Source organism: Myotis davidii, unplaced genomic scaffold (assembly GCF_000327345.1).
Source record: "Myotis davidii unplaced genomic scaffold, ASM32734v1 scaffold370, whole genome shotgun sequence".
NCBI classification, from domain to species: Eukaryota; Metazoa; Chordata; class Mammalia; order Chiroptera; family Vespertilionidae; genus Myotis; species Myotis davidii.
In genome coordinates, this window is record NW_006288615.1 from 6,193,939 (window position 1) to 6,212,853 (window position 18,915).

General features: G+C 46.6%; 1 protein-coding gene across 1 annotated transcript in view; it reads right to left on the reverse strand.

Annotated features, from left to right (window-relative positions):
• Positions 1-4,409: 4,409 nt before the first annotated feature.
• COL6A3 (collagen type VI alpha 3) overlaps positions 4,410-18,915 on the reverse strand; it is a 74,957-nt gene continuing 60,451 nt past the window's right edge. Inside the window, 8 exon segments of the mRNA XM_015561807.1 lie at positions 4,410-5,119; positions 5,853-6,017; positions 10,250-10,348; positions 11,326-11,589; positions 13,036-13,207; positions 13,322-13,718; positions 16,266-16,368; positions 17,929-18,627. Coding sequence (XP_015417293.1) covers positions 5,079-5,119; positions 5,853-6,017; positions 10,250-10,348; positions 11,326-11,589; positions 13,036-13,207; positions 13,322-13,718; positions 16,266-16,368; positions 17,929-18,627 — 1,940 coding nt within the window. The 3' untranslated portion in view covers positions 4,410-5,078.

The following is an 18,915-nucleotide window of genomic DNA, read 5'->3' on the forward strand; positions in this document are numbered from 1 at the left end:
GTGAACGAGTGGATGAATTAATGGTTAAGTACATTCATACAACACAGACTAAAACACAATTTCAGTTTACAAGTACTGCAATTCGTGTATGAAAATATTGTCACGTTTAAAATAACTGATAGAGGTAACATGTTTAGTTTTGAAAAAAATTAAGTGTGGGAACATTTAAAGAACATTTAAATCACCTCACCAGAAATAGTCACAGCTTGAATTTTGTTGTATTTCCTTGTAGTATTTGTCTTTGCAAAAGAGAAACATATTATTTGTGTGTGCATGTACATACATATGAATGAAATTATCATATTAAATATATAGATTTGCATTTTTTAACATTCTATCATAAACATTGACTGATTATAGTAGTCTCTCATTATCCAGGTTTTCCCTTTCCACAGTTTCAGTTATCTGTGGTCAACTGTGGTCCAAAAACATGAAATGGAAAATTTTAGAAATAAACAGTTCTTGAAGTTTGAAGTTGTGCACGGTTCTGAGTACCTCACTTCTCATCATCATGTAGGCACTGTATCATCTCACATCTTCACAAGAAGAGTGCTTTCAGCACAATAAGATATTTTCAAAAAGAAAGACCATATTTACATAACATTTTTACAGTTCTATCTTATAGTGATTGTTGTAAATCTCTTACTGTGCCCAATTTATAAATTAAACTTTATCATAGGTATGCAGTAAAGGAAAAAAACTTAGTATATATAGGATTTGGTATTCTCCATGGTTTTAGGCATCTACTGGGGGTGTTGGAGTGTGTCTCTGTGGGTAGGGGACCACAGTAATTACATAAACCATTTACCAACTTATGGGGTAAACAATGGCTACCCATCTTTTTCTTTTGTTGGTGAAGCATGATGTATTTAAATATCCTCCTCTTGTTGGCCATTTTGATAATGTCTAATTCTCTTCATCATTGCAAATAATGACAGATTGAATATCCTTGAACATAAATCTTCATACATCTCCGGTTATTTCTTTGAGATAAATTTCTACATGTAATGCACTGAGGAGAAAAGCTATGAAAACATTCAATGCTCTTTACACACATTGCCAGATGGGTTGTCAGAGATGTTTCACGTCATGAGTGGTGAGGGTTACAAGACATTCATTTGTCAAAATTTATCAAACAGTACACATAAGCAGATGCACTTTATTGTACATAAAGCTAATTATTTTAATGGGGGGTGGTGAATAGATTTTATGTGAACTGGGCAGGAAGCAAGACGCCCACCATGCTGCCATCTCCTGGGCTTTTGTTTTCCTGGTTGAAGCGCCCACGCCCGCCCGGGGATGGCCTGGGCAGCTGTGAGGATGGAGGGGATTTTAGGCAGCTGCTGGGGGGAAGAGGAGGAGGAGGAGATGTGAGCAGCTGTGGGGCTGAGACAGCTTGTTAAAGGACATTTGTATGAAGTCAGTCCTTCCCTGCTGTCCCCTCAAGGACTCTTCAATAAGATGCCCACTTCTCACTAATGTAAGGTGAAGGCAGATTCACACGCATTATTGAGGTGCCTTGGAGATGCAGTTTTCCTTCTGGGAGAGTTAGGGGCACAGAGGGGAAGTGCAGTGTTGAGCCCATCAATAGGGATTGGGGCCCAAAGTTCTCTGATTATTAAGTTCCTGCAAGAGGCAGCCACACTCTTCTCTCCCCTCCGTGGGGAAGGCAGGGAACTCACTGCCAGTGGCCGCAGCAAGGGACACTCAATTGGCCCTTCCTTGAAGACAAAACCCTCAGAGAAGCACTCCAAGTTGGGGGAGTGGTCACCACCACCCCCAAGGCAGTGGCTGAGACCAGCTGACTGTGTGCCTGACCACTGGACCTGTGGGAGGAGCTCAGTGGTTGAATGGGGAGACCAGTTGATATGGCAAGGTCATGAGTTTCCTGTGGATTAAGTGACCCAAGAGGGCGGCTGGACTTGAGCCGACTTGATTACATTGTCCCCCAAGAGGTTGATCTACTGGATAAAGACGCCCAGCACCAAGAGCCTGTGAGGAGGGATTCCCCCCACAGGGAGCTCCAAAGAGGGGAGGAGGAGGTTCACAAGCCAGATTGCCCAAACCAGTCCCCACAGATGCTGCCAGGGAATCGATATATGCCTGAGAGAGGCAGCATGGGGCCCTGCTGCAGAAAGGAGCCCAGGGCAGGCAGGGTGAGAGAGCAGCACCCGCCAACAGAAGGTCAACCCCAGCTTTGCTCCAGGAGTCCAGTTAGGAGCTCCAGTGCAGCACTCTACCAGCCTGGAGGACACAGAGGCTTGCAGGAGAGAAGCACTGGCCTTCTCCACCCAAAACCCCCTCCACGGCCACAAGTCCAGCCTGCGCTGCGGGCAGGGAAAAGGCTTTGTAGAGTATTTAGGATTGAAGTTTGGAAATGAACAGGGCCCCTCAAGGTCCAGTAGGGATGCTTTTAATAACCAGCATGACTGAGAAGTGACAGAATTTGGCTGACGGGTCTTCACTGGAGCTGCTGTGGAGCTGTCAGCAGTGTGCCCACATACCAGAGTTGGGAGTAGGTACTGGAAATGCAGAGACTCTGCTGGGGGTTGAGTTGTGTCCCCCAATAAAAACATGTGCTGAAGTTCTAGCCCCTTGCACCTCAAGATGCGACCTTATTTGGAAATACATGGCAGATGGAATTAGTTAAGGTGAGGTCACACTGGAATAGGGTGGGTCCCTCATCCAATGTAAGAAGACGGCCCTATAAAGGCAAAGACACAGGAGGAAGCCACATGAAGACACAGGCAGAGATGGGAGGCTTGTGGCGGCAACCCAAGAAATTACCAAAAGGTAGGAAGAGGCAAGGAGAAGTTCCCCTGCAGATTTTAGGGTAGCTTGGCCCTGCCAACACCTTGATCTTGAACTTCCAGCCTCCAGAACTGTGAGAGAGGAAATGTCTGTTGTTTGAAGCTACCCAGTTTGTAGTACTTGGTTGTGGAACCCTAGCAAACAGATAGACTGTTTCCTGCTATGCCCTCACGCAGCACCAAGAGCCTGTGAGGAGGGATTTCCCCTACAGGGACACTCCTTTCCCTAGCCCCTCTACAAGCATGTCCTTGCTCCAATGGGATGGACTTGGGTGAGCCCGAGGGGAGGTGCAAACGCACATTCAGGTGGAAGGGGCTGTTCCTGTGGGGCTGGAGAATTTAGGTGGCTGTCACTGAGAAGGTCCCAGAACGCGTGTTTCCCACCCAGGGCCAGTATCCATCTGAAGGGAATTCATGACCCCACTGGGCTCTTTGTCAGTCCACTGGGTTGGTCTCATGCTACAAAGGAGGCCCTTCGAAGGTTGGGAGGGTTGGCATTATCTACAGGACAGAGGTGGTCCAGGCCCTCCTGACTGTGGGAGCTTCTAAGGAGTCCCCAGAGCTTTGCATTTCCCCTGAAGCTGCCCTGATGTCCAACCAGGCCATCTCAGTCACCATGGGATGCGGGTAAAATCAAATCCCTGATGTCATGGACTGTGGAGGCCTGAGTGCTCCCCCAGGTTCCTGCAATTCCCAACAGAGGTGTCCTCCTTCCACTGGTCAATGCGCTTTGACTCTCTCCCACATGGAGTGGGGCAGAGAGCTCTGCTTTCCACCAGTCCTATGCAGGTGCGCTCACCTGGAGGCCACTGTGAGAACTTAGGAACCTGGGTGGCGATTGCAGGGAGTGGTGTCTGTGGTCCCCGGTCTTCTCTCCTGTCCCCAGCTCAACACACTCTCTCCTCCCAGCTCTCTTCTCAATAGAATAACTGACAGATTCACTCAGATCTCACATACAGCAGCTCTACCCACACCCGGGTCCTGGGAGCTCTGTCTACCAGGGGAGACATGGTCTCAAACAAATCCCGTCTCCTTTCTCCCTGGAATGCAGTGACCACCTAACAATGCATTTGTTTGCTTCTTGTGTTATGTCTGAAGACAGGAGGAGACAAGGGTCTTTAAGGAAGAAATTGAAAGACATTCTGCTTTCTCTTTGAGACTCCAGAAAAGGGATGGGGTGCCCTGGGCCACCTGCACATCATCACTCAGCTACTCATGGGGGATAAAAAGGGGAGCAAACCAACCAAAAGAGGCCAAGAAGGAGGCCAAGGCTCGGGGGCCCCACCAGAAGTTAGAGGAGAGGGTGAAAGACCAGAAAGACTGCAGGAGTCCTAAGCCAGGAATGTGGTCCCGGTGGTCGCGGGGTGCTGGAGCCCTGGGCCAGACCCAGCTGGTCCGTACACTGTCGCAGAGAGCTCTCTAGCCCCCTCCCCTGGAAACAGAAGTGTGGTACTCAGGACCACCAGCCTGGCCTCGGGGTGATTCTAGAAACAAGGCAGCGAATAACACCAAACCCAAGACACTTTCCATATACTTTATTAAAAAGTTTCTTTGTATAAATTTCCTAAAAACTTTAAAATTAAAATTAGACCCCACCCACCCCTGCACCAAAAAATAAACAAAAAAAAAACACATTAGAGGAATGCCAAAAATATTCTCTATTATGACTTTCTTTTCACTCTTTAATGAAGGCATTGGTCCCGTAGCAGTGCACAGAGATTAAGAGATTCTGCTTCCTTCCAACCAGATGGTTTGTTAGAGGCTTTAGAAAAAGAAAGTTCTCTTGGATTCTAATCCAGGATTTGGGGAGAAAAATGGAAACATTGGGTAGTTGTTTATTCGCCAGAGCAGGCTATCCATCTAAAGTCATGCTTAACTGGGAGGGGAAGAGACGAACCAAGCGGAAGGATAGAGAGTAGCTGTGAAGTTGGGGGCTATTTTCTAGACCTTATGTTTGCCTGGAACAGGCAGAACATGAAACTGCAGACGGATTTGAATGTTTAGACATGTTCACATAGACACCAGCAGTGGCTATTACACACGTTCAAAGTATACGTGGTCACTGCCTGGGGACCAGAGCATGGGCCCACAGGCACACTAGCACCATGTTGATAGGTCGTGCGGCAGACGGCTCCCCAAGTTCGAGTGTAAATCAAAGCATGAAATGGTACGGTGCCAGGGAATCAATACCCGGAGCTTCTATGAAGACGGCTTGGACATGGCTGACTCCTTCTTCTTCAAGAGGTACGTGTCCCTGGTCAGCCATGCTTAGGTCCCGATCACAGCCATGACTTTGGGGTTGACAAGCCCTGAGCATGGACAGATGGGGTGGGCAGACAGAGAGGAGGAAAAGCCACATTACTGACATGAAATGATCCCACAGCCTCTGGTTTTCATCACCCATCGCTCACTGTCCTGCTCAAAGCCTTCCCTGGCTCCCAGGGCTTCTAGGCCTGGGGGTGGGGGTTCTCCTTCAAGCCACGCCTTCTCTCGCCTGCACCCCTGGCCAAGTCTTCATGCAAACTGAACATCCACCCCTGCCACCTTCGTGACATGGGCCCAGGCTCTGGGTGAAGATGGCCTGTTTTATTACCAATGGAATCACCCATCGTAATGGGGATTTCGGGTGGCCCCAAGATCAATATTGCTTAGAGGAAGCACAATTACTTAAAGATGAATAGATGGGATTAGTTATCGTTGGTGTTATCTACAATTGTTCATTATACTATTCCCTAATAATCATGTTTATTACAATATTTTATGAATAACAGGGACTTCATAACATTTCCAGTAGTGTGGAGTAATGTGTTTCTTCATTGACAAAAATACGAGGCTATGAGGAAGTATTTAAGAAATATTAATCATTCAGAAAGTTCCTTTCATGTGCTTTATTTGAATATCTCCCTCATCTAAAGATACAATCTATTTTTTGCTTCATATCCACCATAATTACTGCAATTCAAATATCTTTAATAAAGGAATTACTGCCCTGGGTCTCTTATCTTATTTAGAACACCACAAACACAGAAGGAAGTCACTTACCAGGAGAGCAAACCTTCTCGCATTCTTCCTGTGAATCGAATCTGTTCTCGTTTCCGCCGCACCCTCTATACCAGAACCTCCCACAGGTCTTGGTCTGTGCGTTGTGGTACCATTTCAACACAAAATTTCTGCACGTTCCTTCTTCTTTGGGCAGCTTACAGATATCTTTAACAATGAGAGGAGAAAAGACATCACTAGAGCCCGTGGGTGACTATCCCCAGTGCCAGGGGCTGAAGGTCTCATCACAAGGCTGCTGGAGGGAGAAAGAGAAGGATGAGGGGGAAACTCCCCACAGCTCCCCAAGCCTCAGTTTCCCCTCTGTCAAATGAGCTTTGTAAACACGCAGAGCTTCGTAAGCAACAAATACAATCGTACCAGCGAAAGGACTCAATGAACTGCACTCGGAATCCCGATGTCAGCTCTCCTTCATTACTGGATAATTTAACGCAGTGGTTCTCAACCTTGGCTGCACATTAGAATCACCTGGGAATCTTTTTAAAATCCCAATTTCTGGGCCTCATCCTCCGGAAATTCTGTTTCTTTGTTATGAGATGAGGCCACAACATTAGTAACAAAGAAACAGAACCACTGATTTAAGGTAAAATGAGCTGTGTTTCCCTTTCCAACCCCTGGGTCAGCCACTCTCCAATTCCCTCACCGCTGAATCCTCAGAGAAGAAACCGAGTTTTCCAACCTTGGAGTGTTCCACTTCCTGGCAAAATAACAACTAATACTGTCAGAATATAGTTCAAAAATAAGGCTGCCCATTTCACTACAAGCCAACTAGTTTGAAAATAAAAATTAAAGTGAAAAACTTATGAGTGTATGTATGTACGTACATGAGTGTCTGTGTGTGTATGTATGTGTCTGTCTGTGTGTGTGCGTGTGTGCATGTGTGTATGTGTGTGTGTGCCTGTAGCCCAGTGCCTTTGTGACCGGCCAAATTAAACAAGTAAGGAAAAAGATGTGTTGACACTGATGTAAAATTCACAGCAGCAAGAACGCCGCAGAGCCAAGCGGCTCTGAAGGCAGGGGCATTCTTTGTCCAGTTAAGGAAGCTGATTTTGAGTGCGCACGCCTGATGCGGCCCAGCTGCCCGCTGAAGCCGCGCTCGCAGAGCCTGGGAGGACCTCCCGCTCACACTCGGGGAAACTTGTGTTTACAGACTTCCTGGCAAACTGCAGGTCCCTGCTGGGAAAGAGAGGCACTAATGTCAACTGTTATCTGAGAGTCTGGAAAACGTAAACCTTTCCACAAAGATCCCTGGCGTGGACGGTGCCACATGTTTCCGTGAGTGACTAGCTGCCTGACGCACCAGCCCTCCCCACGCAGGGCTTTTACCCACAGCTGCGCGGGCCGCCCCCAGCAGAGGTGGTCAGCATGCCCAGTCCTGACAGATATTAAGAAAGAAAAATGGAGCCTTAGGGAGAGACCCAAAGCTGGGTCTACTGCATGATGGACCAGACTCCAAGGTACACAGGACTGAGGCTCAGAATTCCATGAGGATCAGTCCCACGAGGCCCCGATCTGAAGCAAACCCGGGAACTTGTGTCTTCATGCTGGTGGGAATCACTTGGTGGGAAGCCCACCATGTGAGATGGTGAAGGGTCATTCAGGTCCTGGGTTTGACCATTATGGCTCATCAGACCGCAGGACAGAGGTTTAGATTCATCCAAACAAACTCCTGGGAGCCTTGACAGCCACACAAGCCGCAATTTCAAAAACTCTTTTCTCTCTATCACAGGGAGAGAGGAGACCTAAGGGACAAATGTCTGGATTGAAAACGCCCTCTTATTTCTGAATCTGTGTCTCAGTCTTAAAAAAAAAAAAAAAAAAGAAAGAAAAATGAAAATGACCAGCCCAGCCAGATTCTTGTTTAAAGATTGTGCTGTTTATATTAACTAAACGCTGTTTATATATTCTTGGCCCTTCTGGACCACACATAAGAGAGCCAAAAACATCCCCCAAATTGCTGCGTAGTTTACACCCAGTCATTTTCTCTCACTGAAGCACAGAATTTGCTAGAAATTTTACATTTCACATACTCTTTAAGGAGTAAACTTATCAATGGGTGAGAAACAATATACACAGATGTCAGTGACTCTGAAGTTATCATCCCATCTGTCCTGACCCGTGTCTTTGGGGGATTTCTATAAGCTCTTTGTGGCATCTCTCAGCTCAAGCAGCTTGTGGGGAAGCCTCATGGAGGTCACTCGGGAGTGGAGCTGGAGTGGCTAGGAGCTCAGGTGCCCAGTGCAGGGGACACAGGCTTCCCCAGGTCCCTTGATGCAGGACTCAGAAAACTGCTTATGAGCGGAAATCGAAGGGTTGAAACTTAAAGTTTTCTTCTCCAACCCATCCTCAATTCCACATTCCTACTTCCACTGTTTTCCATTTGAGTTGAAAATCATAACGTTAAAAGTTTTTATAAAATCTGCCCTGAACTCCTGAATCATTCCCATACATTTACATCCAGAGGAGACAATTTCTTGTTTTTCAATCCATTTTTCCATTAGAAAGATTTGAGGAGCTTGAAAACCGTGGCTGTCCCTAACACAGACCAATTTCTAAACTTGTTTTCAGAGGCAAACTATTCTAAACATTTTTTCAGTCCTCTAAGTAGTTCATTTATTTCCCTTATTATACATACATGTGCATAACAGTTTCACAGTTCCTGTACTGACTCAGTTATCTTCTTTCTTATAATGATTGAGGCTACATGTCATTATGGATTTGGCTATATGAATCGATGATAGATAGATGATGGAGAGAGAGAGAGAGAGAGAGAGAGAGAGAGAGAGAGAAAGGAACAATGTAGATGTATACATGTAAATGTAAATATAGATACAGATTATAGATATAGATACATATCCACGGACATAGGGAAAGTCCATTGATGGAATAATGAATTCTAGCAACAGAGAAGGTTTTCACTAGAAAAAAAATAAAGAATAAAGAAGCCTCTACTCCCAAGCATGGAGTCAGAAACCACCCAATTTTATTTGAACACAGACGAGACAGGGTGCAGACCCTACAGAAATGGTAAAATGGAGAAACAAATAGCACCTTAAAAACTTACAGTGGAAAGAGTAAAGTGAGGAATCCTGATAGATAACTGAAAAAATGATGTGCTGTTGCTGCTGACGATGCAATACATATGGAGAAAGCACAGCTGCTTTCAAGTCCAGCACGGGACAGAGCAGCTGGGCCCCAGCAAATGCCCTTTATCATAGTCAGGTACAGATATAAACACCAGAAAGAGCTACGCCTTCCTCCTCCTGACTGTGGCCAACACACTGAAAAATAATGAACTGTCCCCACTCTTAGGAAAACCTTGTGCTCTGGGGCCTATAAAACATGGAATTTGGACTTTGGATATTAGTAGCAACATCTTTTAGGAGAACACTCGAAAGCAAAGCATGTCGACTATGTCAGTCATCGGTTCCTCGAGGGTGAATGACTAGAGCTCGTGCTCTACTCAGCGAGGGATTACAGGTCTGAGAGAGTCCCGCTGGCCAGGAAAAGAAGCAAGGAACAGTGGCCAGTCCAGGAACATGCCCAGCTGGTCCCTGGTTAAACGTCAAACGTGCACTCACTTGTCTCGGGCACACAGAGAGTGGTATGAGAGACCGAGCCAGGTATGTGCTTAGGAAATTGGGACCAGAACACAAATCCCATGGGACATTTCCAAACCCGTCTGCCATGGGTCCTCATCTGCATGTCTTGTGTCTCTCTGAGCAGTTAGTTGTTGTTGTTAGTCCTCACCCAAGGATATTTTTCCATTGATTTTTAGGGAGAGTTGATTTTCACAAAAGAGAGGGAAAGATGGAGAGAAACATCGATGTGAGGGAAACACATCGGTTGGTTGCCTCCTGCATGAGCCCTGACCAGGACCCAAGCTGGGGAGGCGTCTGCAACTGAGGTGCGTACCCTTGACCAGAATCAAACCTGGGGCCCTTTGGTCTGCAGGCTGACACTCTATTCACTGAGCCAAATTGGCTAGGGCCTGAGCACTTTTTATTAGATTGGATCACTGAATGGGTGACACTCTACTCGTTGTAGCATCATAGACCACACAAATCCACACTAGTCCCAATATGAGAAAAGTGATAAACAATACATGGATTCCTGGCTGCAGCGCCCAAAGCAACTCGCATCCAAGTTTCTCCAAGAGCCTGGGGATGGGCAAGGCAAGTTTCCAGGGATCGCTTGGAATATGCAGAATGAGCCCATGCTGGGCCACGCCAAGTGGATATGGAACTTTCCCCGTAGAAGTCATCCTGCGCTGAGAGTTAGAACCTCAGCAGGTGACAGAGTATCCAAAATGCAAGGGCAATAACTGTTTGGGAGAAGGCCATACTGGTGCTGCTAATGGACCGAATGTTCTCACAACTCACCTATTTCATTCTCAGCCAGCGGTTCTGTGCTCACCATGAGATTGAAGGTTGAACTAGAGGCCGGCCTTGCTGGTTGTGGAGGTGGAGGCTGAGTTTCCCCTATAAAAGAAAAACACATGCAGCTCGTAGGTAACTCAGACACTGAAGGACCGGGGAATCCTTAGGGATGAGGCAAGCTTGCCTCTCTGGATTAAGATAAGGGTGGGACGCTGAAAAACAGGGCCCCAAGAAATCCATACACAGAGTCCTGATGTCTGCTGTCTGCTAGTTCAATTCATCTCAACAAGCAAACAGAGCAAATCTCTGTTTGAACAAATCTTCTCATTTTCCAATGTAAACTCTTCTGTTTCTAGCCGAGAAAACAGATCCCTCGGGTGGAAGGGCCTTTGGACTCTTTATCTTCGTGGATTACATGATGGCTGGTGGGAATCCCCTTCCTTTGAGCACAGTTCTTTGATCTGAATAGGACTGGCCGGAAGAGGAAGAAGGTGAGCCTCCCCCTCCACACCCCAGAGAAGCCAGGGTCAGGAAGAATGTGGGGGACAAGGAGAACTTAGAGAGGAGGTGGGGCATGAGTAATTTAGAGGCTGGAGAAGCTGCAGGGCCAGGCCTTGGGGCTGTGGAAGAGCCAGGGCAGAGCCGGAGTATGGAGGGTAGGGGAGGGAAACTCTGAGGTCCTTTCTGCGGTGGCCAAGGATGCCTGTGGCCCCCCAGCTGGTTACTCCCTAAGGAGCCAGGGACCTTTGGTGGTGTTTTCTGTTCAATGAACAGGGAAATGTGCTTCTGAAACACAGATGTGATGGGCATCGAGCCCAGCCAGGCTACATGGGCATATTTCTTTCTCGCAGGGGAAGGGCGGCACCCTGGCCAAATGGATCTGGTTTCCTCCAGGACCCCGAAGGCAGGGCAGGAAGTCACAAGGTACCCCATCTTCCATTCATTTGTTTATAAAGGATTTTGTTTTAACCTTGTTATTTCAGAACAGATTCAATGAATATGAATTGTTCCCTGTATGTCCTGTCGACATTCATGTACAAGTCAGGTACCAACTTTTCTTAAACGGACCCCGTACTCACTTGTACTGAAACTTCCACGGTAGATGGCCTTAACCTGAGACCTCAGGTAGCAGACCACCACCACATGGTACGTGTGCCCGGCGTGCAGGTCCCCGATGGCGCGGTCCGTGACCGTGAGGTTCTGCTTCAGAACTAGGGACTGGTCGTGGGCCGAGGTAACGGTGAGGTCGTAAAAGTAAGGGCTGGGGGGCTCCGGCCTCTCCCAGTGGAGTTTGGCACTGTTCTCGGTGATCTCCAGCACCTGGACCTCTCGGGCAGTCTTGACTAGAAAAGACCAAACACAGTGTGGGGACAGAGCGATAAAACCCCAGGTGACGGAAACAGGCAGGCAAGAGACGAAAGCTGAGAGATGTGTATCAGTAGACAGTTGACCAGAAAGCGAGATGAGGCAGGGAACCAGTTTCTTGTTCATGTTCCTGGGAAATATTGGTCTTCTACCAATGTAGATGAGATGTGAAATGATTCATAGTAATTAAAACTTGCATTATCCACCAGCAAGGTACATAACTCCCGCTTTTTCCTTCTGACAATCTCTCTTATTAAAGGATACTATGAAAATTAATGGTCCCGTGTGCTATCTGAAATGTGCTCACTATGGCGTGAACCCCAGGATTTTAAATATATTGAGTCATGAAACCTTAGGGCATGACATGAAATTCTTCTAAAGGAATCTCTGCTTTCTGTTCATAACATGAAGACTATGTCCATGACCTCTTCAGGAGCACATGCATCCTGCCTTCACCTCTCTGTACAGCTTGTGATACCCTATAGCAGCACTTCTCAACCTGTGGGTCGCAAACAATGAAAATTCATCCTGCATATCAGATATTTACATTATGATTCATAACAGTAGCAACATTACAGTTATGAAGTAGCAACAAAAATAATTTTATGGTTGGGTCACAACGTGAGGAACTGTATTTAAAGGGCCAGTAGGTTGAGAACCACTGCTCTATAGTATCTTCTAACATCTTTTTTGAGGAAAAAAATAAAATAACACCCTCTGGGCCTCATGGCTCCCCTCTGCCCGATTTCTCCTTCAGGCTGGAGCCTGCTTTTCTCATGGACAGGCCTGGCATAAGGCTCAGCCTGTGGGGTGGCTGACTGTCCAGGTTGCTGAGCTAACCACCAGGCAGCGATGGGCCTCTTTTCTATGGTATGTGCTTCGCAGCAGGACAAAGTCCGCAAAAACTCCTTGCAGACCTCCTGGAGAAGTATCGTATGGGAGGCAGGTCTGGCTCCAGAATCCAAGCACAGCCCTTGGCTCACGAGCCGACAACAGGCTTTTTCTTTCACTCTCACTCCCTAAATGGGGCCCCAAACTCTACTTCTGCTTAGAACTCATCCCTTTTGCTTAAGATGTGGGTTTCCAGGAGAGAGGGGTCATGCCTGCCTGTGAACTTCCCAGAGAGAATGAACAGGTGTGGGCTCGGGTGGGAGTGGGGGAAGCGGGAGAGCCCTTTTGCCTGTTCTGCACGGAGCTCACCAGCCTCACATGTAGTGAGAGATCTCCTTCTAATACAGAAAACAGGCCATGTTTTGACAATTCCCTGCTCTGACCAGCACCTTTTAGACGTACAAATCACCCAGATGTATAAAACCCTGATCAGTGACTGCATTTCAATGGCTTTGTAAACAGGCTTTGAGGGACCTGCCTTGGACACAATACAGGTGGGTGTCAGGGGGAAGCCCTCCCAGCAGCTTGCTTACCCGCGGGCTTCGCAGTGGCTGGCTTGGTGGTGGCCGGCCTGGCTGCCTGGGACTTGGGGGCCTCAGGCTTTGCTGCCACTGGTTTGGTAATGGCAGGGGGTCTTGCAGCTGCTGGCTTTGCTGCTGCCACTGGCTTTGCTGTTTCTGCTACCGGTTTTGCTGCTGCCACTGGCTTTGCTGCTGCCACCACCTTCGCTGTTTCTGCCACCGGTTTTGCTGCTGCCACCGGCTTTGCTGTTTCTGCCACAGGTTTTGCTGCTGCCACTGGCTTTGCTGCTGCCACCACCTTCGCTGTTTCTGCCACCGGTTTTGCTGCTGCCACCGGCTTTGCTGTTTCTGCCACAGGTTTTGCTGCTGCCACTGGCTTTGCTGCTGCCACCGCCTTCGCTGTTTCTGCCACCGGTTTTGCTGCTGCCACCGGCTTTGCTGTTTCTGCCACAGGTTTTGCTGCTGCCACTGGCTTTGCTGTTGCTGCCACCGGTTTTGCTCCTGCCACTGGTTTTGCTGCTGCCACAGGCTTTGCGGCCACTGCAGGTCTGACTGTGGCCACCTTTGAGGCCTCAGGCTTGGCAGGCACAGGTCTTGCAGCTGCAGGTCTTGAGGCAGCCGGCTTTGAGGCCGGCAGGTTTACCACGGCCACTGGTTTGGATGTAGGACTTGAAGTAACATTATTCGGTGTGTTTCTGTTAAAACAAATTAAATTTTGCTTCAACCCATCTATGGTTTTGCCCACTATCTAAAATGGACAGAGACATGTCCTAGTGAGCTATGCAAAGCATGCTGTTGTATTAAATGCAGGCAGTCATTTTATGTATTACATATAGGCCTGCATACCTCAAATCCCTTCTCTATAGAATCTGTGCCACAGAGAACATACTGAACAGCATGGAAAATAATAATCACTAAAAATGAAGCATCTATTGTACTATAAATACATCTGACATCTCTTCAATTTATCAAATAAAAGCAGGGTGAGAATAAAGAGACAATAAATATTGAAAGGATGGTAATTATTCTTATTGCTAACAATAATAATAAGTTAATAGCTGCTCTCATTTTAAAAAAGTGTCCACTCAGCAAAATGCTGTGTTGAGCTGGAAAATTATAAAGTCAGTGTATGCTTTCACTCCCAGGCTCATTGTGCATTTTAGTTTGTATTAAGTTTTGTATGTGTGATTTTTTTTGATTATTTTTTTATAATTTCTTTTCTATTCGAGTCACCAAAGAAAACAGCAACATAATTAAACACAACGGCACAGACCCACCCCTTGATCATTTCTTGCCCTGACATGAACATTTGTTATTTTATAGATATATCACAATACATGTCATATGCAGTATATTTTCAAATTGTTATCATACAAATTCAGATATTAGATTTGTTTATTTTGTTTTCCTGGATAAGGTTGATCCAACTTTTGGGAATGTTCTAGAGCAGCGGTCCTCAACCTGTGGGTCGCGACCCCTTTGGGGGTCAAACGACCCTTTCACAGGGGTTGCTTAAGACCATTGGAAAACACATATATAATTACATATTGTTTTTGTGATTCATCACTATGCTTTAATTATGTTCAATTTTTAACAATGAAATCGGGGGTCACCACAACATGAGGAACTGTATTAAAGGGTCGCAGCATTAGGAAGGTTGAGAACCACTGTTCTAGAGGAATTATAAAGGTAATTAAGGCTAGAAAAAGAGAACCTATGGACCAAGATCAACAGAGTAGTACCATAGCACCAGAAAAGGGCCATGGCTTTTTTAGTAATGATTCTCAACTAACGAGACTGAGATCTGAAGCATCCCCTCTGGGGACAAAAGCAAGAGCTGAGGGGCGTAAGGGGTGATGGAGAGAAGGGATGTAGGAAGAAGAGGTGGGCTCCCTCTCCCCACCCTGGAGGTCAGCGGGAGTAAGACATTCCTATTTCAAACATAATCCGAATCCACACATCATCTGGGTGCCATAGTCAGAACCTCCTCTTCCCCCAGAGCATGGCACACTGTCGCATTCTCTTGAAGGGTACCAATCGATGGCACATTGCTGCGCTCGGTCCTGCCACCACATTCCCCTCACCAGGCTCTCTGTCACACAGCCACACTGCTCTCCCGTCTGCTCCTGGAGTTGGCACCACAGATGGGGCTGGGCATACAGTCACTGAGCATGTGCCAGGTGGCCAGCATCACTGTGGGTACCACAGTCCCTCCCATCTCCCAACCTTCTCATTAGCCTTCGTGGTGGAGCATGCATGTTGCCTCCATTTGCTACCACCATCAGCTGTGTGATTACAGCATTAATCATTTTAAGAAGATCTGGAGTACATTCTTTCCTGAAGGTATCCAATCCTTCCACAGGAAATCATTTCACACCCGAGATGGGTGATCGCTTGGACACAGGGCCTTAACTGTCCACCCTCTCTGTACCCAATGTGATGTGGCAGCTCCTCCCACCAAGTCCAGCTCCCACCCTCAAGTCTAGCAAGGTTGGCCTCTGGACATGCTTTGACCAAAAGAATGTGGCAGAGGTAACAGTGAGCCAATCTTAGCCCAGGCCCCAAGAGGTCTTGCACACTTCTGCCTTCTCTCATGACCCTGCCCTGTCACCTGTAGACAAATCCAGGCTTCCCCACAGAGAATGAGAGACCTTGTGGAGCAGAGATGAGCCATCCAGCTGAGACCACCCTAGACCACCAGTCCACAGCTGATGAGTAGCTGACCACAAGCATATAAGTGAGACCAGTAGATGCCAAAAGAACTGCCCAGCTGATCCCAGGCAAAAATTGCTAACCCACAGAATTGCAAATTAGAAAATATTGTTGTTTTAAGCCGCTAAGTTTGGGGTCATTTGTTATGCAGCAAAAGCTAACAGATACAACAGATTCTTCTAAAACAGGGGTGGGAAACCTTTTTTCTGCCAAGTGACATTTAGATATTTATAACATCATTCTTGAACCATACAAAATTATCAACTTAAAAATTATGCTGCTATGACAAAAGCTCCGAGATTAGTTGAATTTCAAGTTTCACCTACAATATCCTTGGCAGGGCCAGACCAAATGATATGGCCCATGGGCCAGACATTCCCCACCCCTGTTCTAAAAGAATGTCCTATATGACCTTAGGGAAGTCACATTTACTGAATTTTTATGTCCTCCCCCCATAATGTTAGTCCTTGGAAGACCTTGGCATTTCCCCTAGCACTGTAATTTGTGGGACGATTATTATAATCACTTACACTTGTTTGTGACCAAATTTCATAAGAGTCTTTGCCGGTTGGTCCCCTTGGAACCAACTGCACTGTTTCCTGATATCAGGAGACAAATAAAAAGCATTTTCACCTAGAGAGAAATAGAAAAAAAAATATTTCAAGTGTATGCAAATCCCTTGCAAATTAAAATTAATATGCTAATGAGTTCGATGAATCACATAGTATTCAGTCCATAAATATTTGTTGACTTAATTAATTCTTCCAGACAAGTTAAGTCCAGTGAGTTTTAAACATTAAGTATAATGGTACTTGATTCATAAAACATATTAAGCCAATATCTTGTATTTAGCAATATTTAGGTGATTTGGTTAAAGATTATATTTACTCAATGTGATCAGGAAGACAGGAATAAGAGAAAACTCCAGTGCAGAACTTAACAGTTCCAAACCCTCAAACATCAAACTATAACCAAGTTGCTTTTAATATTTTCTCAATGCTGTGCTTAACAAGATTTTTGTTTGTTTTTCTCGTCTTCTGAGGTTAGTGACAATGGCCTGGGTGAACTTGCTGCCTTACCTTTGTTTCAGATGTTCTCTCCTAAAACTTTTGGGGCACAGGCTTCACAAAAGTGAATGCTGTTTTCAGGGACTAGACCTTACCTTAAATAATAAACTCTCCATATATGCATGTTTATGCATACTTTATATCTCTCTCTCATATGTTAAATACAGTGTACCTTCCTGTGACAACTCTGGGCCCAGCACTGTGCCAGGCTCAAGGGAACACAGTGAATGAAACACTTCTCGTCCTAGCCTTTTGGTTCAGTGGGATAGAGCGTCAGCCTGAGGACTGAAGGGTCCCAGGTTCGATTCCGGTCAAGGGCAAATGCCCAGGTTGCGGGCTCAATCCCCAGTGGGGGGCATGCAGGAGGCAGTCGATCAATGATTCTCTCTCATCATTGATGTTTCTATCTCTCTCTCCCTCTTCCTTCCTCTCTGAAACAAATAAAAATATATATTTTTTAAAAAGAAACACTTTCTCCAGAACCATGCAGTCCTCTGTGATCATAAACCCATCAATGGATGACCAATAGGCCATGTGATAGATGAGGTAAGTGTGGCATCCAGATTAATGACAAGTAAGCCTTGGGAGTGGGGAGCATCCATGTTGAACAGGGGCAATTGGAGGTGAGTTTTGAAGATGAATGTGGATTTGCTGCTGAAGCAGAGTTGGAGAACACTCTGGGGGAGCCACATTAGCAAAGATCCAGAGGTTTCCAAGGGCAGGGTTGGTGGCAAGTTCTTCTAGAAGCTTCCATGAGCCTGATCAAGATATACTTCTCTGTGACATGCCATGATATTACATCATGCATAATAAATGTGCACTTGACCCAACTGCCATCTAGATTATAAACTCGCAGGGACACTGTTTATGGCTGGGAGGTGCTCAATGGAACTTGGTTGAATAAACAGGTGAACAAGGACAGGGTCTCTGTCTGTGTGCTCACTGCCAACCCTGGCAACTTAAAGTGTTCTGGGACTTGTGGGTGTTGATACCTACCTGTTGAATGAATGAAAAAGTAAACATCATTACACTAGTTGTCTTTCCCGTGCCTGTGCCCCTCCCCCCATTGCCCAAGGGTGTGTGGGCTGGCAGAAAGCTTGGCCCACAATGCTGACTCAGGACTTACTGCTGACAAAGGACGGCAACAGCCTCCCAAAGCGCATGAGAGGCTCCTCGTTGAGCTCAGTGGACTTATCCACAAGCTTGAAGAAGACATCACTTGGCTCGCTGGCGAAGCTGTATACCTCTTTGACATTGACCTTCCTGCCAATGCCCAGAATCACAAAGAAGTAGCCCTTGCATTTGGCCTCCAGGATGGCTCTCTGGGCCTCCTCCAGCTGTTGCTTCTGTACCTCCCCTGTCAGCATCAGAACCACAATTTTCAGGTCCCGTGGGTTGGGTGCACTTTCAAAGACATGATCTATGGTGTAGTCAATGGCACGGCCTAAGGCCCTGGTCCCCTGCAGCTGTACCATCCTGTTGCCCAGGGCATCCATTAGCTTCTCCTTGGAGCCATAGTCAGTCAGGGAGAATTCCACCTTTACAGGTGGCACACTGGCATTGCCCATGGACTCATAGGGTGCATGCTGCACCATGGCCACTCGGGCAAAGTGTTGGGAAGCCTTGGGGTCAGGGCTCAGGTCCAGCTGTCTGACCAGGTACCCTATGTACTTCTTCATCTCATTGAATTGGAACAGGGTGGTGGACTCAGAGCTATCTAAGATGAAAGCCATGTCGATGTCCACATCGCTGCCTGCTGCTCGCCGGTCCCTAAAAGAAGGCCTCCAGTTGCCGAATCCACAGGATGGGTCGATGTTGCAGATGTCTAGAAAGAAGCATGGCAGCCGTTTATATTGGGACTCTGCAGCAAGATATGACCAATCAACCTGCTGGGAGCCCGGACGGCTGAAACTGTCACAGAATGTAGAAGCCTATTTAAATCTTGTCAATATTGTTGTGGTCAGATTCCCATTTTCATCGTAAAATGCTTAATAAATAAAACAAGTTAAATTCTGTTGGTATTCTGTGGCATTGGCATTAAAAAGGAAGGGAGAGAGGGAGGGAGGAGGGAAAGAATGGGGGAAGGAGAGGAGGAAGGGAGGGAGGAAGGGAA